We start from the raw sequence: 26,480 nt of genomic DNA, 5'->3' as shown, positions 1-26,480 counted from the left end.
TTTTAAGCTTTCTGTTCTGTATTGTCTCACTTAGTTTAACAGTTTTGGTTTTGAGTTCATTTCGCTGCTTGTGTCGCTATCTACCACCACTCAAAATCTAGTGAGAGGCAATTGGCTTCAGATAAAAAAGAGACAGTGAGTGCGTCAGGGATGAATCCATTTCTGGGTTACTGGTTAGTATCGAACTAGTATCTATTAACTGGCCGAAATCCGATATTTTTCCCGGTTGGCCGAAACAATGCTGGTATGGCCGGTATTTATACCGGAATGAAATTGTTGCAGTTTCTGTACTGGCCAAGCTACCAGTACTAAAAATACTGGTGGTACCGGCCAGTATGGTACGGTATTCACTCCCTTGAATGATACAAGTACGTTTAGTAAGAGATTTCTAGTATATTTGTGTAAGTGTTGTGGAAATACAAGTGAGTTAAAAAATATTGTGGAAATATACATTGTAATGTTTAAACATTAAAAATTATTGTTTAGGTAGCATTACCAAATATTCTCTTAGAGATGTTTGGTAATATTATTTTAGTAATATTGTTTAACTGTTGTGAAAGTATGAATAAGTAAAAAAGTGTTGTGAAAATATGTGTTGTGTTGTACAACGAAAACTGTTGTTTAAATAACACAACCAAACAGACCCTTAAAGACTGAACTAACTAAGATGGACTTACTGTTTATCTAGTTATTAAATATCATTTCATGAAAATTAGTAGTGAAAATTTTCTAAAAAAAATTAGAATATGTCTTATATATTCATATATACAACTCCTAATAAACATAATATAATGGATATTTTTGTTTTTATTTTTTTGAGTTTTCCAACAGTAAAATTCCACTTATTTTCGTGAGTAACATTTTATTAGCCAAATTAATTACACACGTGTGTGTATATATATATATATATATGCATTATATTGGATTTGTGTGTACCTAGGCTATGATGTAGGTGGGTATGTGGAAATGTGTATGATGTATGTTAGTTACAAAATTTGGAACGTCCGTACAAGAGTATTGCACTGATGGATGGTAGTTGCATGTACGGACAGAGAATCAAATACCGTTGTCAATATAGGAAGGTTGTTTTGCATTGCATTCCCACTTGGGCTACTTTCATTTGACTTCAAGTCAATGTCTTCTTTTACACCTTTTTCTATTTTTTCTTCTTTTCTAACGTGTTTTTCTTTTAATCATGTTTGTGTACGTCTATATGCTTTTCTGAGCTTTACAAGGGAAGTAATGGAAACTCTTACAAGCCAAAAGCATGTTAGGAATCTCACTTTTTCTTTCTTGCATAATAGCCTCTATGTGGGTCTTTCCATTGTGTAACTTTTTCGAAGCTGGTTCCGTCGATGCTAAGCTAACCTTCATCATCTCTATTTTTGAAGGATGTGTGTGACATTTTGGCCATTGACTGACTTTACAGAAGAGAAGAAGGTACTGACAGAATGGAGAAGACTGCGGAGAAGAAGAGAGAATTTCCTGCAGGTCGAGGCTTAATAGATTTGGTATTCTCTTGGTCTATCGAAGATGTTCTTAATGAGGATCTTTACCAAAACCAGGTTTGTCCACCATCAAAACTCTCACCACCCTCCTTATTATAAGAAATTAAGTTGTAACGCATGCAGATTATAGAGTACACTATTGATTTCATTAAAGTTTGTTTGTTAGCCAAATGTCAAAAAATATATGAGGATAACAAGATGGATATCACATCTGACCAAATGGGGTATTAATCATTATTATTATTATTATTATTTTGTTATTTTCTTTTTTTATCTACCAATAGAAAGTATATGTTGTCAAGTTGGGGTAACATTAATTTCACATTTGTAGGTTAAGTCTGTTTGTTCATTTGTTTTTTCTTCCCCTTTTTCCCCTCTTCTTTTTTATATCCTCTCATGCAACTATTGGGAAAACGTCGAACTTGTTATGATTGAATAGTGTATGATACCAAATTTTTAGCCATGGCGTAGAATTCCTATATTGTGATTTTATTTGTTTGCATACTTAGACCTGGCACAAAATTTTATGATAATTTGGATGCGGTTACATATTATTTCGTTATGTTCCCATTTCCTAGCAGAGATATAGCCATGCAATTATGTTCAGATCATGTTGATCACACCTGTACATGTACTTAACTTTCCTCTCATGAAAATTGCAGTCCTAACCCTGAAATGACTCACTAACAGGTGAGACTGATCCCGCAAAAATTTTCCTCAACAAATGAATACATGAATTCATTCACTTATCCACTTATTGAGGAAACACGCGCTGACTTGTTATCGAGCATGTCAACACTGCCTCTAGCGCCTAGGTGTGTAATATTGTCATTCAAAAAAGCCAAAAATTTTAAACAACCCAAAGACTTTTTTTACCATGTTACACTTAAAAGTGCGAGTGGATTGCAGAAGGATGGGGGATATGAACCTATGGGTGGAGACATCATTGCCTTGACAAATGTAAGACCAAAATACGTTAAGGATTTAGACAGACCCAACAGACCCTTTCTTGTTGCTTATATTATAAGTGTAAAAGACGACAGATTTCTTACAATATTAGCCTCAAAGCCCATCTTGGCTGAAGAACCAGAGAACAAGAAGAGGGAAACTCTTTATGCTATTTTCCTGATAAACATGACCACAAATATCCGTATATGGAGAGCATTGAACACTCAGCTAAAAGGGAAAAACTCAGATATCATTGGAAAAGTGCTGCAACCAAACTCTGCTGTAAGAATTTTAATCATAGTTTACTTTAATGTAGCATATTTAATGTTTTTGGAAATAATTCTCAGCAACTTTTTTTTTTTTTTTTTTTTAATTCCTTGTAGGAAGCTAAAATTTGTACTTCATGCATTTCTACAAACAATTGCAGTACTACCTATGCAGATGTGAGGTCCAGAATCTGCTCTTCTGATTTAAATGACTCCCAGAAAGATGCAGTTCTTAGCTGTTTCGAAACTAGGAAATGCAATCATCAGAATACTGTCAAACTAATATGGGGTCCTCCGGGAACTGGGAAAACCAAGACCGTTGGTTGTTTACTATTCTGTCTACTTAGAATGAAATGCAGAACTCTTACTTGTGCCCCGTCGAATACTGCAGTTTTGGAAGTGACCCAGCGGCTTCTAAAGAATGTGACAGAGTCACTTGAATATGATACTTATGGGCTTGGAGATATACTTTTATTTGGAAATAGGGAGCGGATGAAGATTGATGATCGTCATGACCTTCTAGATGTATTCCTTGATAACCGAGTTACTATACTATATGAATGCCTTCTTTCATCAACTGGTTGGAAAGATACTTTACTATCAATGATTACTTTGCTCAACAAACCTAAACAGCAATCTCATTTGTACATGGAAAATAGAAGAGTGGAAGACCATGAGGAGAATATAAATGAAGGAAAATCTAGAAATAAAGGGATAGATAGGAATCAAGGGAAGGAGATTCATGATCAATCCGCCAAAGACAAGAAGAGCAAGAAAAATCTGAAGAAAGTTATCATCCAAACCTTAAATGAAAACAAAAACAAGAAAAAACAGAAGGAGAAGGTGCCTTCGTGGAAAGAAAAGGGCTTAGAGCATGAGGAAAAACAAAGGGAGGATAGTTCTTCCCAAGAAAAGAAAAATGAAGGACAGGTAGCCAATGAATGTGATAACCCTTTGACATTTGAGGAATTCGTACAGAAGAGATTCAACTGCATTTCAAAGCGTTTGACATTTTTTATGGAAAATTTATATACACACCTACCTACTTCTTTTATTTCATTAGAAGTGGTAAAGAAGATGATCAAAGCTCTTGATCTTCTCAAATCTCTTGAAACTTTGTTGTGTGCTGTTAGTGTTACTGATAAAGGGTTATTAGAGAAAGTCTTCAGAAAAAATGTAGGAAGCGGACTTGGTCACTTAAGGGAATTGAGTATTGTGAGAAATGAGTGCCTTCTTATCCTCAGATCACTTCCTCAAAAATTCCATGTTCCAAATTTTAAAGACGAGGATGCTATAAAAAAATTCTGCCTGCAAAATTCTTGTCTGATTTTCTGCACTGCATCAAGCTCTGCTAAAGTGCATGAAGTAAAGACTGATCTGGAACTACTGGTTATAGATGAAGCTGCTCAGCTTAAGGAATGTGAATCAACCATTCCTTTACAACTTCGTGGCCTCCGCCATGCTATTCTCATTGGGGATGAACGTCAACTGCCTGCGATGGTTAAAAGCAAGGTTTAAAGTTTTATTATTATGGATAATGGTTATTTTCTTGTTCTTTTCTTGTTTTGAATTATCAATGTAACATCCTTAAATTTTTTTATTACTAGATATCTGAGGAAGCTGAATTTGGAAGAAGTTTGTTCCAGAGGCTGGTATTGATAGGACACAAGAAACACATTCTAAATGTCCAGTATAGGATGCATCCATCCATAAGCTTATTCCCAAATAGGATGTTCTATGAAAATCATATTTTGGATGGCCACAATGTCAAAGGAAAAAGCCATGAGAGGCGTTTCCTTCAGGGGAAGATGTATGGCTCCTACTCTTTTATAAATGTAGCACATGGAAAAGAGGAATTCGATAACAGCCATAGCCTGCAAAATATGGTTGAGGAAGCTGTGGCATCTGAGATTGTTTCAAGCCTTTTCAAAGGTATGTATAAAATAGCAAATAACCCTAGTCTCAATTTTGGTAAAATGTTTTGGTAGGAAGGTTAGTTTTGGTTATCTTGATCATCAACAAGTAATTGTGTTCCATAGTCTCAATTTCTTTTGTTTCTCCTTTCACTCCTAAAGAATCAGTTCGCACAAAGAAGAAGGTTAGAGTTGGTATCATCTCACCATACAAGGCTCAAGTCCTTGCAATTGGAGAGAAGGTGAAAAACTACAGTGAAGATCCTAATGATGACTTCTCCATTTGTGTTCGCTCTGTTGATGGATTCCAAGGTGGTGAGGAGGATGTGATAATTATCTCTACTGTCAGATGTAATAAGAATGGAATAGTTGGTTTTCTTAAAAATCATCAAAGAACAAATGTGGCTCTAACTCGTGCCAGGTAACAGATAATGTATAAAGTATAGACTTCACTATGGTGCAGAGAAAACATGTTTTGAGGCTCTAGTGGTTTTGCAATTAATAGGCTTGGTCTCACTTTGCAGGTATTGCCTTTGGATATTGGGAAATGAAGCAACTTTAGCTAAAAGGAACACTATTTGGAAGGAATTAGTCATTGATGCCAAGAAACGGAGGTGCTTCTACAATGCCCATGAAGACAAGGGTTTGGCTCAGGCTATTACAGTTGCCTTGGTTGGATGTAACCAAACGCACATTTTACTCAACATGGATTCTTTTCTGTTCAGAAAAGCTAGATGGATGGTATGCTGATTTTTTTTCTTCTAATAGTTGTAATGATACGTTAACTTGTAAAGATGTGTCGTCATCAGTTTCAAACATTAATTGGTTGACCCTCATTTTATTGTCTGATATAGGTCTCCTTCAGCAAAGATTTTTTGAAATCTATGTCAAGACTTAAAGATGCTGAGACTTGTACAAAAGTACTTACTTTATTGGAAAATCTTGCAAATGGTTGGCGTCAACCTCAAAGCAAGAAAAATCTCTATGTCCATCATGGAGCTTCTTCACAATTATTAGAGCAGTACAAGGTCAAAGGGTTGCTGCATCTAGTTTGGACTGCAGACATTCTCAAGGAAAATTCGAACTACATTCAGATTCTGAAGGTCTGGGACATTTTGCCATTATCTGAAATGCCAAAACTAGCAAATCAACTTGATGTCCTATTTGAGAGTTATACTTTGGAAAAGATAAATCACTGCAAACACAAAAGCCTCAGTGGGTATGCATCCTGTCTTAATTCATTCTTATCAACTAACTGCTATTCAATTTTGTCCTTGATTGTGAAAAATGTCATTTTTGAAGCTAAATTGGGGAAGTGCTTTCTTTTTCTCTCTACCATCTTTGAACCTTTGACAATGGGATTAACAGCAACACATATGACTAACCACCAGGGCAACAAATACGGCTAGTATTATGGTTGAGTTTTTAATTAAATTTTCTGGTTGGAAACAACATGATACAATATGCCTTACGATAAAGCATTTAATCAAGTGAACTTAGCCAAAGGAATCTCCCAATTAGACTATTAATGCATATACACACACATATATACATATCTAGAGAGAGAGAGAGAGAGAGAGAGAGAAGATCTAGTGCCTGTTTGGTAAAACTTTTTCAAACCGTGCTTTTTTACAGTATAGCTTTTTGAACAAAATTTTTTCTTTTTTTATGTACTATTTATTTAAACAATCTTATTTTCAAAAAGCTGTAATTAAACTATACCAAATGGGCAACTAGATTGACATAAATCACTATTTAGGCTAGGGAATTGTTCCAGAAGATGTGACTTAACTTAAGCCTGCGGGGTGGGGGAAAGGAAGTCGATTTAAAATATATATATATATATATAATAACAAGATTTCCTTCATGGAGACCTAACACCATTTTATTTGCTACAGGTGTTTAGTTGTTCCAATGAGATGGCCAGTCAACTCAAGTAGTTGTCCCGAAGCTGATCCTGTATTGTCCCTTTCGGAACCATTAGCTTCACTCAGTCTGAGGGATGAGTCAAAATCATCATCTACAACACGTGTGAGTAACACCAGTAATTATCCAACTAATTAATTTGTCTACTTTTGAATAGCTCTAAAAGAAGAGCTTAGGGAAGTTTTTAGTTTTTATTCAATTTAAATATGAACTTAAATTGTCAAATGGGAGTTATCCATGCTGTTGCAGTATGGTATTAATTAAATACAGCAACAGCATGTTCTGCTTTGCTTTGGGTGACTAGCATATTTTGCTTTGCAAAAATCATAATACTGCATATAATGTGACCCACACGCTTGAAGAAATCCCTACAGAGAACTTGAAATTATGTCCTGATAAATATTATTTCTTTCCTTTGACTTGGTATGAACCATGGTCAAACCTGGACTGTCATTTTAAGAAAACTTTAGGGGTCATTATTCACAAGGGAAATTGGTTTAGTTTTTCCAATTTATTTTCTTAACAGCTTTGTCCTTATATATATTGTTCCTAATTTGTGACATAATCTGAACTCCCACCAGAATCATGAGATAAGTCATGGTTTTTTTTTTTTCCTTACTGTTTGTTTTTCCAATCAATGATTTTCAGAATTAATTCAAAGCACACAACTGGGAGAAGTGTTGTTACAAATAAATGGGAAAGAAAGCTGTCGGATGACTAATCACGTACGTTTACCTTCTTACTGGTGATAGAATTTGAGTATTTTAATTCTGAAGCTATCTTTATTTTTACCTGATATTTACTTGAGTCAATTGTTCATATTAAAATTTGAACTAAAACGAAGGCTATACATTCATCACCAACCTGAAACGTTTCTAACATATTATACATGTTCTATCCATTTTAACTACAGTCCATGCACCTTATTTTCTTTTTCTTCTTCTTCTTTTCCCCCCTTCTACTTACATAATGAAAAAGTCTATTATATGAAAATTTGAAATGATTAGACCTAAAATACTAATAAGTAGATTTTTCTAATCAATATGTAGATTTAAAATGATTAAGTGTAAGATGTCATTTCAAATTCATAACACAAGTGTTTTTATTGGATCAAAATCCTCAAAATTCAAATCTAATCATATTGTTAAAATTCATAATAAATCATTTATACTGGTATTTTTTCTCTAATCTATTGATTTTAAATCCTCAAATCCAAATGCAACCCTAGAGTATGCCAAAATCTATGAGTTGGTTTTGTCTGCTTAATATGCATGCTTTCTAAGACTCCCCTCATTGTTGACATGTCCTCTGCAATTCCAAGACTTTCAGACAGTGGAGACCTCTAGAGAAGCCGCAAGAATGGTTTCGTAGGAGTTGCTGTACACAAGGACACAAAAATAGCTTATGCACTCTCTTACTTATTACAAGGTTTCTTAGTTTGCAAAGATAAATGTAATATCTAGTGCACAAAACTCTTACTAGCGGTTGAGTAATCAGGTACAGTTGTTACAAGACGAGTGCCTTTGAGAAGGGGAAAAAAACAAAACAAAATGTTCAGGCATAATGTAAAAATGGTGTGAATTATTCAGGAAGTTTCAGTTGGTTGTAATTATATCCAATCACAAATGAGAAATTGCGAAATTGGCTTTGTTGATGACTTTGATAAAAGATATGTATGTAATTACCTAACCCTGAAATTACAAATGGAGAATTTAGCAGGAGATTCTATTTACATACTACAAATCACAGATGGAGAATCCTTGTCCTTTTTTATCTCTGACTAATCATTGTTAAATAGAATCATGAGAGATGATTTATGAATCCATTTATCCATGTCCGGAGTGAAAGAGTTGGAAATGCTAGATCATGTAATTCTAACATAGAAACAAACTAGACAAGGCAAAATTCTATGTTAGAGAACACATGTCATGCATTCAATATATACATCATTTCTCTCACAATGTGTAAATCCCATAGCTATGGAACCCACACTGCAAGAGAGATGATTCATGATACATTAGATAACTACTGTGAATTGCAGAGGCTTAGGCCTAAGTACCATTGTCAATCCCCTTCCTAAAAGGCCTAAGAATGTTAACTTGAGACTGGAGCACAATAGTAAGGAAATATTTCGCTGGCTTATTTTGGTAATATTTCCCACATGTATCCAGCAAAGCCCTCTATTTCCTTGTTTTTAAGTTTTTGGCACATTTGTCATAAACTTAAGTAAATTTCTGGCATTAATTCTTTAAGAGGCATTTATGCAATCAAAATATGTGATGCCGAGCTACATGCGAAGCATCATTTTAGGAAGACTGGCTTGAAATAGCTCTGATGGTTAGCACCAGGAAAATAAATAAATAAAGAGCTGGTCCTAACATAATGTTCATCTTTCAGTTCTTTCGATCCTCATCATAATAACAAATAAATTTCGTATTCTATTGATATATTTAGTTTTGTAAATTACATATGGAAAATCAGCGTAATGGCCTTATCCTTATCAGCCAATCCTTATACATGTACATACAATCTAGAGACACTGAACTAAATTAACCTTTGAAAATTATGGACCTATATACGTAGTCCAAAAGTTGAAATGGAACAACATCAAGATTAAGTTGTAAACGAACCATGCACAAAAACAGGCAGTAACAAAAGCAATTGCTGTCTTGACAGGCAGTAACAACAGCGGTTACTGTCTTGAGTATCGATCTACAAGTGCCTTAGCTTTCTCTGGTGCAAAGAACCGTGCCTGCACATAAGCCATAGATACTAGCTTACATCCCTGATGTGTGCATATGTGTGTACATACTATATAGACAATATATAAGTGCCAAGGTTCTACACAAGCATGATAATCATTGCAATTACATAAAAAGATACAGAACGAGATGACCCCTTCCCCAAGAGATCCATGGTTTTAAACTTCAAATTGTACCCAATCAACGTCGCTAATACAAAGAGAAGTCAAAAGTCGTGAGGCTTTGCAATTGGATACAATTATTCTATCAAAGTCTCTTAAAAATATTTTAGTTGCGAATTAGGAAAATCCAACACTTCAAGAGTTGCTCTAAACTCCAAGCCCTCCCGGATTAGTTCAAAAGAAGAGAGTTAAAAAAAATAAAAAAATAAAAAAATAAAAAAAATCGACTGGAATAGAAAATATATATGCATAGGCATGCTCATTACCTGTCAACATAAGCCATAATCACCTCAACTCTTTTACCATTACTCCATTAGATACTTGGAATATAGTGAGCATGGATCCACAATTACATAACAAAAACAACCATAACATTAATAAAGAAAGAAAAGAAAAGAATATATCCACAAAACTTAAAAAGCTGTAGTGCCTATTGTAGCTTGCTGGTGTTACTTGTGCGATTGAGGTAGAATAATGCCCATATGAACATAGACACATACATGAATACATGATTATATGTATATTTACAATGGCAGAGCCAAGATTTCAGTTTTTTTTTTTGGGGGGAGGGGGGGGAAAGATTAAAAAATAATAAAAAAAGAGCCTAAAATTATTAATCGATATTAATAATAAAATTATAAACAGCAATAATTGTCATTCAAAATCTATTAAAATTAAATAATCGTAAAATAAATAAACAATTGTAAAACATTCCTGACGATCAATCATCAAAGTAAGAGATTAATCTATATACATCAAGTTTAGACATTTAATTTGATTCCTCAAAATAAATTGAGAAAATAAATTTTGACTTTTCTTTCTCTATTCTTCTAATTATTTAAATTTTAGATTTAGGATAAAAATCAAAATTTGAAACTATGAAAACACAAGAAATAAAGGAGAAATAAATAATGAATGCTTTACTGCTTTAGTGCCATACAAGATATTATTATTATTATTATTTTGTATAAAGTTTGAATTCCATGTGGTTAAACTGAAATGAAAGGAAAGAAATTTGGATAAGTAAAAAGAAAAAGGATTGAAATTGCCAAATTGGTCAAAAGTTTAAACAGGTTTGGTGGCAGTGGCATTTATTTTGTGTCATGCTCATTATTTAAAGTGGAGGAGTTGTTTGAGTAATACCACAAAATCTCATAATATTTTTACAATAAATTTAAATATCAGTATATCATTGGTCAAAATAAAAATAAAAAATATTTATTTTGAGATGCATCTAAACTAAAAATAAGAGTACTGTGAAAATATTGTGAAAATTTGTTGCATTTTTAAACTTTCTCAAATAAAAATGTGTATTTTATTTATTTAATTATTCCATGTTAGGGGTATGGTTTGCTTTATAAAAAAATATGAGGACTTTTTTGGGAGGATTCAGGGGGGCAGGTGCCCCCTGGCCCCCCTCTGGCTCCGCCCCTGTATGTTGGTACATAAATATATGTATATGTATTTCCAAAGACACTATTATAGATGCATACATATATATGTGTACGTACATTTCCATATTCATGCATATGCCAATAAATATTCATATACTCACCTGAATAAACATCCTCTCCGCATCTCCAACTTTACCGTTTTCTTTCAAAATGATTCCCTGCAGAGGAATAATACCAATAAATTTTATATGCAAGTCCAGTTCATTAGAATATACATGTCGTAGCTGGTATTGGCATATTTTGATGAGATATGCTGGTGTATTGGTAAAAAATAATTTTCAGCATTATTTCTAAATCAACAAACATTCCAAGCTAGCTATTTGGCAAGTACATTCATTACATAAATACGAGAGAGAGAGAGAGAGAGAGAGAGAGGAACCTTAGCTAAGTAACCACGGAAGTGATCTGGGTGACTAGAGATGAGGCGGTCGTAAACAGATACGGCATCACTGATATGGCCCCAGTCTGAATATGCTTAACCAAGAAGTAATTCAACCTGAAATAAAACTCATTGCAAAGGACACAATGGCAAAAGACAACCAAGAAAAAGAAGCCACTGAAAATCAGATTTCATTTAAGAGAAATCAATTGAAGGATATCTGATACTTAAAAACATTAGAAATAAAATAAAATAGTCAAAATTTTAAAATAAAAAACAGACATTATGGAACCTGAAAGATTCAGCTATCATCTTAATTTGGTGTATGTATTCTTGAGATTTTTTTTCACATGTACTCTTATATATATCATTACCCACGGAAAAAAGGATTTTTTTTTTTTAAATTTTTAAATTGAGGATACAACAAATACAACAGAGGAAAGGCATGTTTGAATATCTCATATAAAGGAGCTCTAGATTTATTTTCTAGATTTGGCATATTTGAACAAATTCATAATTATTTTTTAGTAATACTATAGTTAGTATATAACTCTTACAAATCTATATAATCTATATCTATATAATATATAAAAACTGAAGCATATTATTTATTATTGTCATGTTTCTATTTAGCCACATTAGCATAGATTTGCGGTTCAGTTTGGTCCATTCAGTCAACTTTGGTCTATGTCGGTCCACTTCGGTTGATTTAGTCATCTTCAGTCCATTCAGTCTATTTTGGTCAATTTCATTCAATTTTGGACTAATTGGGCCTTACATTAATTCTTTTTGTAGGTTGCATTTTTTAGTTTTGAGCTCAAAATTTTTTATTTTCTTAATTTTTGGATTGAAAAGTATGAAATTTTAGTCTATTAGGGCCATACTATTTAGTTTTTAGTTAAAAAAATACCAACAAAATAGGCATTAGACTTTAGAGATGTGATCACTAAAAAAACAATAAAAATGATAAATATTCAAAAGATTACCTTAAAATTCAATTTTTAATAATATAGGCATTATATTTACATTTGGAAAGGAAAAAAAATTCTATAGTTCTAAACTTATGTAATAATTTAAACTTAATGTAACAAGTTAGATGTGTTCCATGGAATAATGGTGTACATTTTTTCTTTTTCTTTTCCATCTATATAAAACAATATTATAATTATAATTTAAATCTTTTTATTACATTATATGTTCTATTACATAAAACTTATAAAAATTAAAAAAATACTTTTAAATATAACATGTGCACTATTTAATTTTCGCGTGAGTTTGCGACTAACGACTAGTAATAATAAAAGGTAACTAACTTGCATTCATTCTTTGGCCTTTACACTACATTCAATCATAAACTAGTTCTTGCTTTTCCTTTCGTAAAGGTTATATTCTCTAATATCATGCATTACTAGTACTACTAATACCCCATTTTTCCTATATGCATTATGTGTTCATTTGTTTGAACCCCTTATAATAGATTGTTTAACCTAATATATTAAGGAAGTGATTACTTAGGTTAATTATGAGATCTAGGTTAAACTAGTTCTTACTTTTCCTTTGTAAATGTTACATTCTCTAATATCATGCATTACTAGTACTACTAATGCCCCATTTTTCCCACATGCATTATGTGTTTGTTTGTTTGAACCCCTTATAACAGATTGTTTAACCTAATATATTAGCCAAGTGATTACTTAGGTTAATTATGAGATCTAGGTTAGACAGTGAAAGATCATATCATGCACATCAGCTAAAAAATAAAGAACACAAAGATATAATCACCCAGAAAAACCAATAAAACAAATCATTTCAAAGTAAAACCCTGGGGAAGATTTGACATATCTATCCTCAAGGTAAATAAATCCACTAACAGAGAATTGAAATTTTTACAACAAGATTTAACCCTAAATCTATTGCTAACTCCAGTAGTATCTTACTGATATGACGACATGCAAGTTCTGAATCCACGTACTCTTCTCTCTTGGATTTGCAGCACAGAATCTCCCATGCTTATGACTTTGAGATCCCACTTGTTGATCTTGCAGTAGCAATTAGATTCTACAAGCACTTGATTGTAGATCTTGTTCTGGTAGATACTTATGGAGTTAAAAGGTACAAAACCTCTCAGATCTTATAGGAGTAACTCACAAGTCTTCTAAGAGTCTTCAAAACGTAGTTAGGGTTTTCCTTTTATACTTAAGAATATTGGACTGAAACCCTAAACATTTTCGTGAGCTTAGGCCTGATTTAAAATTTTGCAAAAACTACTTTACTATGATTTTCGATCAGTTGAACTTATTCTTCAATCGGTCGAGCTTCACTAAATTTCAATTTTTTTCCTACAACTTGAATGTTCTTGAGACTTGACTTGAATCACCTTGAGCAATGTCTAAGACCCATTCTAGACATGTTTTTGTTCTTGGTTTGCCAACATAAACAAATTAGAACTCTAAACATTTAATTCTAAATCTTTAGAACCTAACATTATGCAATCGACAAATCCTAAAATCTAAATCCTTTTAGCCCACCTTGATTGATCATACGAAAACCTAATCTATGATTCAAAAAGTCCTAAATCATTTTTTAAGTAACTAAGTGTAGGGTCAGTTTTTGCGGCCCATGCCCAAGGAGGTATGGATTCGGAACCCACCGAGCCCAAAACAATAAATTTTGTAGAGAGTGGGTGAAAGGGCTAGGCTAATAATGAAAATAACAGTATTAAACAGCAACACCAATGGGAGAAGTTGAATTAATGTGCTCTCGGACTAATATGAGTACTCTGTCCGAAGAGATGTTTTTCATTGATAATCTAGGGTTACAATTCCTGGAGCTACAACCATCTAATATCTCTTTTTCCTCCCCCCTTTTTCCGATCCCCACTATCAGAGGCACCCTTCCTTTATATAGCATTGTCATCTTCCATCTCCTCCGTCCACTTGTTCGTCATCCAGGCACCCACTTGAGTGTATGTCCCATCACCCCACTTTTAGCCTTATGTGAGTGGCGGTAGCTGAGAATGCACTGTTCAGGGGTCTTATCCACATAAATGCGGCCAGGAAGGTAGGTGCCGTGCATTAAATGTGGTGGTCGAAGTATGCCTCCTTACTATTTCTCTGTTCCCGTTATCTTTATGTGTATCCGAGATTCCTCTCCCTCTTGACACCTGTCAAATAGATCACTTGAAACTTCCCTGCTCGTGTTGAGTCAAATCTCTTCGGATCCGAGGATGCAAGACTACTCGGACCATGAGCATCTCCTCGGACGGTATACGTGCTCACCTCAAGGTATCCCTCTTTGTAGTGGGCCTGACTGAAGGCCTCACCTCCTCGGACGAAGAGTGATCCTCGTTTAGGGCCTTGGGCCCAAATAAGTTGGGTTGGGTTTTTCTCCCCCCACACTAAGTATTTTATTGAATAAGACTAAACATAAATGAGTCTAAAGAGTTACAAAATGATATGTCTATAGCAGCATTTGTAAAACGTGGTAAAAAAATTCTATAGCCGTTTTTAAAAACGTTGGTATAGACTAGTCGGGTCTATTACCACGATGCAATGCCGACACTACAAAACGCGGCTATAGCTCAAATAAACCTATACCCGAGTTTTTAGGAGCTACAACCGTGTTTTAAAAATGTGGCTATAGACCTGTTTTTTTTGTAGTGACAAAAGGAAAATGATTCTAAAAATCCAATTAAGTAATGATCTAGTAAACGATATCATCAATTGCATCTGTTCCTAAAATTTCCATTTCTTTATAAGTACGATAATTACGTTCTTACCTTAATGTCTACATCAAATATAACGGGACCAAATTTCAAATATATGAAGAAAATATGCCTACTGGATTCCGCCAACCAAATAAAAGGTCGGTGATGTATTTTTGTTAACACCCATTGAATGAATGAAAAACAGAGCTCCACAACTCAAATGCAACACTGCAATGTAACAAAAGATGCTCCACTTTCCCCACTGTTGGGGCACATACAACAACATCCTACAAGCTTGTTTTCTCTCTTAATTAGAAGGGCACTATCTGTTACACATGTGTAATAAGTTTTAGCCTAATTAAAATATCACAATTGAGAAGGCCTCTCCCCCATACTATCATCCATACAAAGAAAGAGACCTTGTAAGTCTCTGTCTCAGTCTTTTATTTTCAACATCGTAAATTTCTCTCTTTTGTGCAGTTTTATTTTTTGGTTATAAAAGGTTAACTAATTGGGTTGTTCATACAACCTTTTTTTATATTAATAAATACGATAAAATTTGCAATCTATGGTATTTACTTAGGTAATGCCACAAACAGGTTCTTTTTGATATAGGTGTGTGTATATATATATATATATGCATTATATTTGATTTGCGTGTACCTAGGCTATGATGTGTGTGGGTATGTGGAAATGTTTATAACATATGTTAGTTACAAAATTTGGGGCGTCCATACAAGAGTATTGCACTGTTGCATGGTAGTTGCATGCATGGACAGAGAATCGAATACCGTTTGTGCAAGGATTAAGGAAGAAGGCAGGAAGCAAAGTTAGTTTTGCATTCCCACTTGGGTAACTTTCATTTGACTTCAAGTCAATGTCTTCTATTACACCTTTTTTTCTATTTTTTCTTCTTTTCTAACGTTTTTCTTTTAATCATGTTGCGTACGTCCATATGCTTTTCTGACCTTTACAAGGAAAATGTAATGGAAACTCTTATAAGCCAAAAGCATGTTAGGAATCTCACTTTTTCTTCCAAGTTGGTTCCGTCGATGCTAAGCAAACCTTCATGGTCTCTATTTTTAAAGGGTGTGTGACATTTTGGCCATTGACTGACTATACAGAAGAGAAGAAGGAACTGACAGAATGGAGAAGACTGCGGTGAAGAAGAAAGAAGTTCCAGGTCGACGCTTAGTAGATTTGGTACTCTCTTGGTCTATCGAAGATGTTCGCAATGAAGATCTTTACAAAAACCAGGTTTTATCAAAGATCAAGCAATTGAAAAACTATATTTCTCATTAATGAATCAAGATTACAGAGGCTATATATATATATAACAATTTGTACAGGTGTGAACACAAATAAAACTAACTAACAAACTTCCACACGTGTAGCTACAGGACTAACTAACTTCTAACTGACTTCATCACGTGTTAGCACTTAAGTGAATATCTAAGGTATTAAACTACAGGTCGTATCAGTGTTAAGCTCTACTTGTTGATCTGTCGTTTTCATGCTCTGTTGTTGAGTCACCAGCTTTGTTAGCAATACTGCTCTTGGTAGCTTCAGGTTCAATTCTCTCCAAACTGTGATACGCCCCCTCAAGAGCAGCAGGTGTATGAATATTAATCATCCCCATCCTTTTAATGAGGACATCAAATTGATTGTAATTCAAAGCTTTAGTGAGTAGATCAGCCAATTGACAATTGGATCGAACATGATTCAGCTTGATCACTTTCTCAAGCACCTTATCTCTAACCACATGACAATCTATTTCTATATGTTTTGTTCTCTCATGGAAAACTGGGTTAGATCCAATATGCAAAGCAGCTTGACTGTCACAGAACAATAAGGCCTCCTTGTCATGAGTCACTCCAATGTCTTTGAGGAAATACAAAATCCATACAATCTCACATGTTGCCACTAAATCTTATTTATATATATATATATATATCATTACCCACGGAAAAAAGGATTTTTTTTTTTTTAATTTTTAAATTGAGGATACAACAAATACAACAGAGGAAAGGCATGTTTGAATATCTCATATAAAGGAGCTCTAGATTTATTTTCTAGATTAGGCATATTTGAACAAATTCATAATTATTTTTTAGTAATACTATAGTTAGTATATAACTCTTACAAATCTATATAATCTATATCTATATAATATATAAAAACTGAAGCATATTATTTATTGTTGTCATGCTTTTATTTAGCCACATTAGCATAGATTTTCAGTTCAATTTGGTCCATTCAGTCAACTTTGGTCTATGTCAGTCCATTTCGTCATCTTCAGTCCATTCAGTCTACTTTGGTCAATTTCAGTCAATTTTGTACTAATTGGGCCATACATTAATTCTTTTTGTAGGTTGCATTTTTTAGTTTTGAGCTCAAAATTTTTTTATTTTCTTAATTTTTGGATTGAAAAGTATGAAATTTTAGTCTATTAGGGCCATACTATTTAGTTTTTAGTTACAAAATACCAACAAAATAGGCATTAGACTTTAGAGATGTGATAGCTAAAAAAACAATAAAAATGATAAATATTCAAAAGATTACCTTAAAATTCAATTTTTAATAATATAGGCATTATAGTTACATTTGGAAAGGAAAAAACATTCTATAATTCTAAACTTATGTAATAATTTAAACTTAATGTAACAAGTTAGATGTGTGCCATGGAATAATGGTGTACATTTTTTTTTTCTTTTCCATCTATATAAAATAATATTATAATTATAATTTAAATATTTTTATTACATTATATGTTCTATTACATAAAACTTATAAAAATTAAAAAATACTTTTAAATATAACATGTGCACTATTTACTTTTCGTGTGTGAGTTTGCGACTAACGACTAGTAATAATAAAAGGTAACTAACTTGCATACATTCTTTGGCCTTTGCACTGCATTCAATCATAAACTAGTTCTTGCTTTTCCTTTCGTAAAGGTTATATTCTCTAATATCATGCATTACTAGTACTACTAATACCCCATTTTTCCCATATGCATTATGTGTTTGTTTGTTTGAACCCCTTATAACAGATTATTTAACCTAATATATTAACTAAGTGATTACTTAGGTTAATTATGAGATCTAGGTTAAACTAGTTCTTACTTTTCCTTCGTAAATGTTATATTCTCTAATATCATGCATTACTAGTACTAACAATACCCCACTTTCCCCATATGCATTATGTGTTTGTTTGTTTGAACCCCTTATAACATATTGTTTAACCTAATATATTAGCCAAGTGATTACTTAGATTCATTATGAGATCTAAGTTAAATAGTGAAAGATCATATCATGCACATCAGCTAAAAAATAAAGAACACAAAGATATAATCACCCAGGAAAACCAATCAAACAAATCGTTTTAAGGTAAAAACCTAGGGGAAGATTTGACTTAGCTATCCTCAAGGTAAATAAATCCACTAACAGAGAATTGAAATTTTTACAACAAGATTTAACCCTAAATCTATTGCTACCTCTAGTAGTATCTAACTGATACGACCACGTGCAAGTTCCGAATCCACATACTCTTCTCTCTTGAATTTGCAGCACAAAATCTCCCATGCTTATGACTTTGAGATCCCACTTGTTGATCTTGCAGCAGCAACTAGATTCCAAAAGCACTTGATTGTAGATCTTGTTCCGGTAGATACTTATGGAGTTAAAAGGTACAAAACCTCTCAGATCTCATAGGAGTAACTCACAAGTCTTCTAAGAGTCTTCAAAACGTAGTTAGGGTTTTCCTTTTATTCTAAGGAATATTGGACTAAAACCCTAAACATTTTCATAAGCTTGGGCCTGATTTAAAATTTTGCAAAAACTACTTTACTATGATTTTCGATCAGTTGAACTTATTCTTCGATTGGTCGAGCTTCACTGAATTTCAATTTTTTTTCCTGCACCTTGAATGTTTTTGAGACTTGACTTGAATCACCTTGAGCAATGTCTAAGACCTATTCTAGACATGTTTTTGTTCTTGGTTTGCCAATATAAACAAATTAGAACTCTAAATATTTAATCCTAAATCTTTAGAACCTAAAATTATGCAATCGACAAATCCTAAAATCTAAATCCTTTTAGCCCACCTTGATTGATCATACGAAAACCTAATCTATGATTCAAAAAGTCCTAAATCATTTTTTAAGTAATTAAGTATTTATTGAATAAGACTAAACATAACTGAGTCTAAAGAGTTACAAAATGATATGTCTATAGCAGCGTTTGTAAAACGTGGTAAAAAATTTCTATAGCCGTTTTTAAAAACGTTGGTATAGACTAGTTGGGTCTATTACCATGATGCAATGCCGACACTACAAAACACGGCTATAGCTCAAATAGACTTGTACCTGAGTTTTTAGGAGCTACAACCGTGTTTTAAAAATGCAGCTATAGACCCTAGTGACAAAAGGAAAATGATTCTAAAAATCCAATTAAGTAATGATCTAGTAAACGATATCATCAATTGCATGTGTTCCTAAAATTTCCATTTCTTTATAAGTACGATAATTACGTTCTTGCCTAAATGTCTACATCAAATATAATGGGACCAAATTTCAAATATATGAAGAATATATGCCTACTGGATTCTGCCAACCAAAGAAAAGGTCGGTGATGTATTTTTGTTAACACCCATTGAATGAATGAAAAACAAAGCTTCACAACTCAAATGCAACACTGCAATGTAACAAAAGATGCTCCACTGTCCCCACTATTGGGGCATATACAACATCCTACAAGCTTGTTTTCTCTCTTAATTAGAGGGGCACTATTTGTTACACATGTGTAATAAGTTTTAGCCTAATTAAAATATCGCAATTGAGAAGACCTCTCCCCCATACTATCATCCATACAAAGAAAGAGACCTTGTAAGTCTCTGTCTCAGTCTTTTATTTTCAATATCGTAAATTTCTCTCGTTTGTGCAGTTTTTTTTTTTGGTTATAAAAGGTTAACTAATTGGGTTGTTCATACAACTTTTTTATTATTATTAATAAATACGATAAAATTTGCAATCTATGGTGTTTACTTAGGTAATGACACAAACAGGTTCTTTTTTATGTAAGTGTGTATATATATATGCATTATATTGGATTTGCTTGTACCTAGGCTATGATGTGTGTGGGAATGTGGAAATGTGTATAACATATGTTAGTTACAAAATTTGGGACGTCCATACAAGAGTATTGCACTGTTGCATGGTAGTGCATGTATGGACAGAGAATCGAATACCGTTTCTGCAAGGATTAAGGAAGAAGGCAGGAAGCAAAGTTAGTTTTGCATTCCCACTGGGGTAACTTTCATTTGACTTCAAGTCAATGTCTTCTATTACACCTTTTTTTCTATTTTTTCTTCTTTTCTAACGTTTTTCTTTTAATCATGTTGCGTACGTCCATATGCTTTTCTGACCTTTACAAGGAAAATGTAATGGAAACTCTTATAAGCCAAAAGCATGTTAGGAATCTCACTTTTTCTTCCAAGTTGGTTCCGTCGATGCTAAGCAAACCTTCATGATCTCTATTTTTAAAGGGTGTGTGACATTTTGGCCATTGACTGACTATACAGAAGAGAAGAAGGAACTGACAGAATGGAGAAGACTGCGGGGAAGAAGAAAGAAGTTCCAGGTCGACGCTTAGTAGATTTGGTACTCTCTTGGTCTATCAAAGATGTTCGCAATGAAGATCTTTACAAAAACCAGGTTTGTCCACCATAAAGCTCTCACCGCCCTCCTCATTGCAAGAAATTAAGTTGTAACAACACATACAGATTATAGAGCACTATCGATTTCATTAAAGTTTGTTTGTTAGCCAAATGTCAAAAAATATATGATATCACATCTGACCAAATGGGGTATTAACCATTAATTTTTTTTTTTTATTTTTTTTTTTTATATACCAATAGAAAGTATGTTGTCAAGTTGGGGTAACATAAATTTCACATTTTAGGTTAAGTCTGTTTGTTCATTTGTTTTTTCCTCTTTTTTTTCCCTCTTCTTTTCTTATATCTCTCATGCATCTATTGGGAAAACCTAGAACTTGTTATGCTTAAATAGTGTATGACATCAAATACAGAGTTCCTATATTGTGATTTGATTTATCTGCATACTTAGACCTGGCGCAGAATTTGATGATAAATTGGATGCGGTTACATATTGTCTTTATGTTCCCATTTCCTAGCAGAGATATAGATCCTTGCAATTATGTTCAGATCATGTTGATCACACTTGCACATGTACTAAACTTTCCTCTCATGAAAATTGCAGTCCTAACCCTGAAATGATTCACTAACAGGTGAGACAGATCCCACTTAAATTTTCCACAACAACAGAATACATGAATTCATTCACTTATCCACTTATTGAGGAAACACATGCTGACTTGTTATCAAGCATATCAACACTGCATCTAGCGCCTAGTTGTGAAATATTGTCATTCAAACAAACCAAGGATTTTAAACCACCCAAAGACATATTTTACCTTGTTACACTAAAAAGTGTGAGTGGATTGCAGAAGAATGGGGGATATGAACCTATGATTGGAGACATCATTGCCTTGACAAATGTAAGACCAAAATTCAAGGATTTAGACAGACCCAACAGACCCTTTCTAGTTGCTTTTGTTCAAAGGGTGAAAGACGACAATATTCTTACAATATTAGCCTCAAAGCCCATCTTGGCTGAAGAACGAGAGAACAAGAAGAGGGAAACTCTTTATGCTATTTGCCTGATAAACATGACAACAAATATCCGTATATGGAGAGCATTGAACTCTCAGCTGGAAGGAAAAAACTTAGATATCATTGGAAAAGTGCTGCAACCAAACTCTGCTGTAAGAAATCATAGTTTACTTTAGTGTTGCATATTAATGTTTTTGGAAATAATTCTCAGCAACTTTTTTTTTTTTTTTTAACTTCTTGTAGGTAGCTAAAATTTGTACTTCGTGCATTTCTGAAAACAATTGCAACTCATTTTTCACAATGCTCAACTCCCTTAAGTGACCAAGTCCGCTTCCTACATTTTTTCTAAAGACTTTCTCTAATAACCCTTTATCAGTAACACTAACAGCACAAAACAAAGTTTCAAGAGATTTGAGAAGATCAAGAGCTTTGATCATCTTCTTTACCACTTCTAATGAAATAAAAGAAGTAGGTAAGTGTGTATATAAATTTTCCATAAAAAATGTCAGACGCTTTGAAATGCATTTGAATCTCTTCTGTATGAACTCCACAAATGTCCAAGGATTATCACATTCATTGGCTACCTGTCCTTCATTTTTCTTGTCTTGGGAAGAACTATCCTCCCTTTGTTTTCCTCATGCTCTAAGCCCTTTTCATTCCACGAAGGCACCTTCTCTTTCTGTCTTTTCTTATTTTTGTTTTCATTTAAGGTTTGAGTGATAACTTTCTTCAGATTTTTCTTGCTTTTGTTGTCTTTGGAGGATTGATCATCAACCTCCTTCCCTTGATTCCTATCCATTTCTTTATTTTTAGATTTTCCTTCATTTATATTCTCCTCATGGTCTTCCACTCTTCTATTTTTCAAGTACAAATGATATTGCTGTTTAGGTTCGTTGAGCAAAGTAATCATTGATAGTAAAGTATCTTTCCAACCAGTTGATGAAAGAAGGCATTCATATAGTATAGTAACTCGGTTATCAAGGAATACATCAAGAAGGTCATGACGATCACCAATCTTCATCCGCTCCCCATTTCCAAATAAAAGTATATCTCCAAGCCCATAAGTATCATATACGGGTGAGTCTGTCACATTCTTTAGAAGCCGCAGGGTCACTTCCAAAACTGCAGTATTCGTTGGGGCACAAATAAGAGTTCTGCATTTCATTCTAAGTAGATATAATAGTAAATAACCAACTGTCTTGGTTTTCCCAGTTCCCGGAGGACCCCATATTAGTTTGACAGTATTCTCATGAATGCATTTCCTAGCTTCCAAACAGCTAAGAACTGCAGCTTTCTGGGAGTCATTTAAATCGGAGGAGCAGGTTCTGGACCTCACATCTGCATAGGTAGTACTGCAATTGTTTTCAGAAATGCACGANGAGTGAAAAGAGAAACGAAAAAAATGAGATTTATGGAACACTTAGCTTATTGATGATCAAGCTAACCATAACTAACCTTCCTAGCAAAACATTTTGCCAAAATTGAGACTAGGATTAGTTGCTACTTTAGACATACCTTTGAAAAGGCTTGAAACTATCTCAGATGCCACAGCCGCCTCAGCCATATTTTTCAGACTATGGCTGTTATCGAATTCCTCTTTTCCATGTGCTACATTTATAAAAGAGTAGGAGCCATACATCTTCCCCTGTAGGAAACGCCCCTCGTAGCTTCTTCCTTTGACATTGTGGCCATCCAAAATATGATTTTCATAGAACATCCTATTTGGGAATAAGCTTATGGATGGATGCATCCTATGCTGGACATTAAGAAGGTGTTTCTTGTGTCCTATCAATACCAGCCTCTGGAACAAACTTCTTCCAATTTCAGCTTTCTCAGAAATCTAGTAATAAAAAAATTTAAAGATGTTACAGTGATTATTCATAAAAACAATCAAGGACAGCAAAATATAACCATAATAATAAAACTTTAAACCTTGCTTTGAACCATCGCAGGCAGTTGACGTTCATCCCCAATGAGAATAGCATGGCGGAGGCCTGGAAGTTGTAAAGGAATGGTTGATTCACATTCCTTAAGCTGAGCAGCTTCATCTATAACCAGTAGTTCCAGATCAGTCTTTACTTCATGCACTTTAGCAGAGCTTGATACAGTGCAGAAAATCAGACAAGAATTTTGCAGGCAGAATTTTTTTATAGCATACTCGTTTTCAAAATTTGGAACATGGAATTTTTGAGGAAGTGATCTGAGGATAAGAAGGCACTCATTTTTCACAATGCTCAACTCCCTTAAGTGACCAAGTCCGCTTCCTACATTTTTTCTAAAGACTTTCTCTAATAACCCTTTATCAGTAACACTAACAGCAACAACAAAGTTTCAAGAGATTTGAGAAGATCAAGAGCTTTTATCATCTTCTTTACCACTTCTAATGAAATAAAAGAAGTAGGTAAGTGTGTATATAAATTTTCATAAAAAATGTCAGACGCTTTGAAATGCATTTGAATCTCTTCTGTATGAACTCCACAAATGTCCAAGGATTATCACATTCATTGGCTACCTGTCCTTCATTTTTCTTGTCTTGGGAAGAACTATCCTCCCTTTGTTTTCCTCATGCTCTAAGCCCTTTTCATTCCACGAAGGCACCTTCTCTTTCTGTCTTTTCTTTTTTGTTTTCATTTAAGGTTTGAGTGATAACTTTCTTCAGATTTTTCTTGCTTTTTGTCTTTGGAGGATTGATCATCAACCTCCTTCCCTTGATTCCTATCCATTTCTTTATTTCCTAAAGAATCAGTTCATACAAAGAAGAAGGTTAGAGTTGGTATCATCTCACCATACAAGGCTCAAGTTTTTGCAATCGGAGAGAAGGTGAAGAAGTACAATGCAGATTCTAATGATGACTTCTCCATTAGTGTTCGTTCTATTGATGGGTTCCAGGGTGGTGAGGAGGATGTGATAATTATCTCTACTGTCAGATGTAATAAGAATGGAATAGTTGGTTTTCTTAAAAATCATCAAAGAACAAACGTGGCACTAACGCGTGCAAGGTAATAGATATTGTATAAAGTATAGAATTCTCTATGGTGCTGCGAAAACATGTTTTGAGGCTCTAGTGGTTTTTGCAATTAATAGGCATGGTCTCACTTTGCAGGTATTGCCTTTGGATATTGGGAAATGAAGCAACTTTAACTAAAAAGAACACTATTTGGAAGAAATTAGTCAATGATGCCATGAAACGGAAGTGTTTCTACAATTTCCATGAAGACAAGGGTTTGGCTGATCCTATATTGTCCCTTTCAAAACCATTAGCTTCACTCAGTCTGGGGGATGAGTTAGAATCATCATCTACAACTAATGGGTGAGTAACATCAGCAATTATCCAACTAATCAATTTGTCTACTTTAGCTCTAAAAAAGAGCTTAGGGAAGGTTTTATTCAATTTAAATATGCACTAATTAGATTGTAAAATGGGAGTCATCCATGTTGTTGCAGTATGGTATTAATTAAATACATCAACAGCATGTTCTGCTTTGCTTTAGATGACTAGCATGTTCTGCTTTGCAAAAATCATAATACTGCATATAATGTGACCCACATGCTTGAAGAAATCCCTACAGAGAACTTGAAATTATGTCCTGATATATGTTGTTTTCTTTCCTTTGACTTGGTATGCATTTTGGTCAAGGTGGAGGATGGTTTGCTCTTAGGTATTAGATAACTAATTTCTTTAGAAAAATTACATCAACCTTTCTTGAGGTATAAGAAAATGATAATGAACTCCAAAGTTTTGCAAAAATGACCGTCCCCTATTGTGATAACTTAAAAAAATTAATTAATTAATTAATTAAATTCATATTTTGGCCATGAGTTGCCCTAATTTTATGCATCAAATTGCCCTTGGTTAAGCAATAATATTCCTAATTCGTGACACAATCTGAACTCCCACCAGAATCATGATTCCTGCTGAACTCATTTCTCCTCTAAAGTAAAATTTGTAACCCAATGTATATTTTGCAAATTATGAGATAAGTCATGGTTTTTTTTTTTCCCCCTTACTTAGACTGTTTGCTTTTCCAATCAATGATTTTCAGAATTAATTCAAAGCACACAACTGGGAGAAGTGTTGTTAAAGATAAATGGGTAAGAATGCTGCCTGATGACTAATCAGGTACATTTACCTTCTTACTGGGGATAGAATTTGAGTATTTTAATTCTGAAGCTATATTTATTATTACCTGATATTGACTTGAGTCAACTGTTCATATTAAAATTTGAACTTAAACGAAGGTTATACATTAATCACCAACCTGAAACGTTTCTAACATATTATACATGTTCTATCCATTTTAACTAGTCCTCAAATCCAAATGCAACCCTAGAGTATGCTAAAATCTATTAGCTGGTTTTGTCTACTTAATATGCATGCTTTCTAAGAATCCCCTCGTTGCTGACATGTCCACTGAAATTCCAAGACTTTCAGATAGTGGAGACCTCTGGAGAATCCACAAGAATGATTTCGCAGGAGGAGATGAGTTGCTGTGCACAAGAAAGACACAAAATGGCTTATGCAATCTCTTACTTATTACGAGGTTTTTAGTTTGCAAAGATACATGTTATAACCAGTGCACAAAACTCTTACTGGCAGTTGAGTAATTAAGTACAATTGTTTAAAGACAAATGCCTTTGAGAGGGGAGAAAAAACAAAACAAATTGTTCAAGCATAATGTAAAAATGGTGTGAATATATTCAGGAAGTCCCAGTTGGTTGTTATAATATCCAATCACAAATGGGAAATTGTGAAATTTGCTTTGTTGA

The 26,480-nt window shown here is 33.8% G+C and overlaps 2 protein-coding genes and 2 long non-coding RNA genes across 13 annotated transcripts; 2 read left to right on the top strand and 2 right to left on the bottom strand.

Moving 5' to 3' along the window:
- The first annotated feature begins 1,187 nt into the window (after nucleotides 1-1,187).
- On the top strand, nucleotides 1,188-26,480 carry LOC112018395 (helicase sen1). 10 transcript variants are annotated; one of them, XM_065770341.1, is made up of 11 exons: nucleotides 1,188-1,269; nucleotides 1,392-1,565; nucleotides 2,199-2,738; nucleotides 2,840-4,234; nucleotides 4,330-4,654; nucleotides 4,798-5,056; nucleotides 5,160-5,376; nucleotides 5,490-5,854; nucleotides 6,534-6,679; nucleotides 7,210-7,286; nucleotides 7,883-8,304. In XM_065770341.1, exons 2-11 carry the CDS (start codon nucleotides 1,452-1,454, stop codon nucleotides 8,009-8,011), a joined length of 3,567 nt encoding a protein of 1,188 aa, XP_065626413.1. In that variant the 5' UTR covers nucleotides 1,188-1,269; nucleotides 1,392-1,451; the 3' UTR covers nucleotides 8,012-8,304. The 10 variants fall into 10 exon arrangements, with proteins under 10 accessions (XP_065626413.1, XP_065626414.1, XP_065626412.1 ...); XM_065770342.1 differs by lacking the exon at nucleotides 1,188-1,269 and having other exon boundaries at nucleotides 1,278-1,565; nucleotides 6,534-6,664; XM_065770340.1 differs by lacking the exon at nucleotides 1,188-1,269 and having other exon boundaries at nucleotides 1,278-1,565.
- On the bottom strand, nucleotides 9,259-11,421 carry LOC136066295 (uncharacterized). The gene is made up of 3 exons (XR_010627748.1): nucleotides 11,318-11,421; nucleotides 11,040-11,096; nucleotides 9,259-9,313 (listed from the first exon to the last, which is right to left on the bottom strand). It is a non-coding gene; the product is annotated as an uncharacterized LOC136066295 (long non-coding RNA).
- Nucleotides 20,476-22,034, top strand: LOC136066293 (uncharacterized). Its single transcript, XM_065770386.1, has 3 exons — nucleotides 20,476-20,736; nucleotides 21,329-21,865; nucleotides 21,957-22,034. The coding sequence occupies exons 1-3, from the start codon at nucleotides 20,626-20,628 to the stop codon at nucleotides 22,032-22,034; spliced, it is 726 nt and encodes a 241-aa protein (XP_065626458.1). The 5' UTR covers nucleotides 20,476-20,625.
- Nucleotides 23,443-24,091, bottom strand: LOC136066287 (uncharacterized). Its single transcript, XR_010627739.1, has 2 exons — nucleotides 23,646-24,091; nucleotides 23,443-23,553 (listed from the first exon to the last, which is right to left on the bottom strand). It is a non-coding gene; the product is annotated as an uncharacterized LOC136066287 (long non-coding RNA).

Source organism: Quercus suber, unplaced genomic scaffold (genome assembly GCF_002906115.3).
Source record: "Quercus suber isolate HL8 unplaced genomic scaffold, Cork oak 2.0 scaffold_30, whole genome shotgun sequence".
Taxonomy (NCBI): domain Eukaryota; kingdom Viridiplantae; phylum Streptophyta; class Magnoliopsida; order Fagales; family Fagaceae; genus Quercus; species Quercus suber.
The sequence above is the reverse complement of the archived record's forward strand: the minus strand, read 5'-3'. Positions and strand labels throughout refer to the sequence as shown.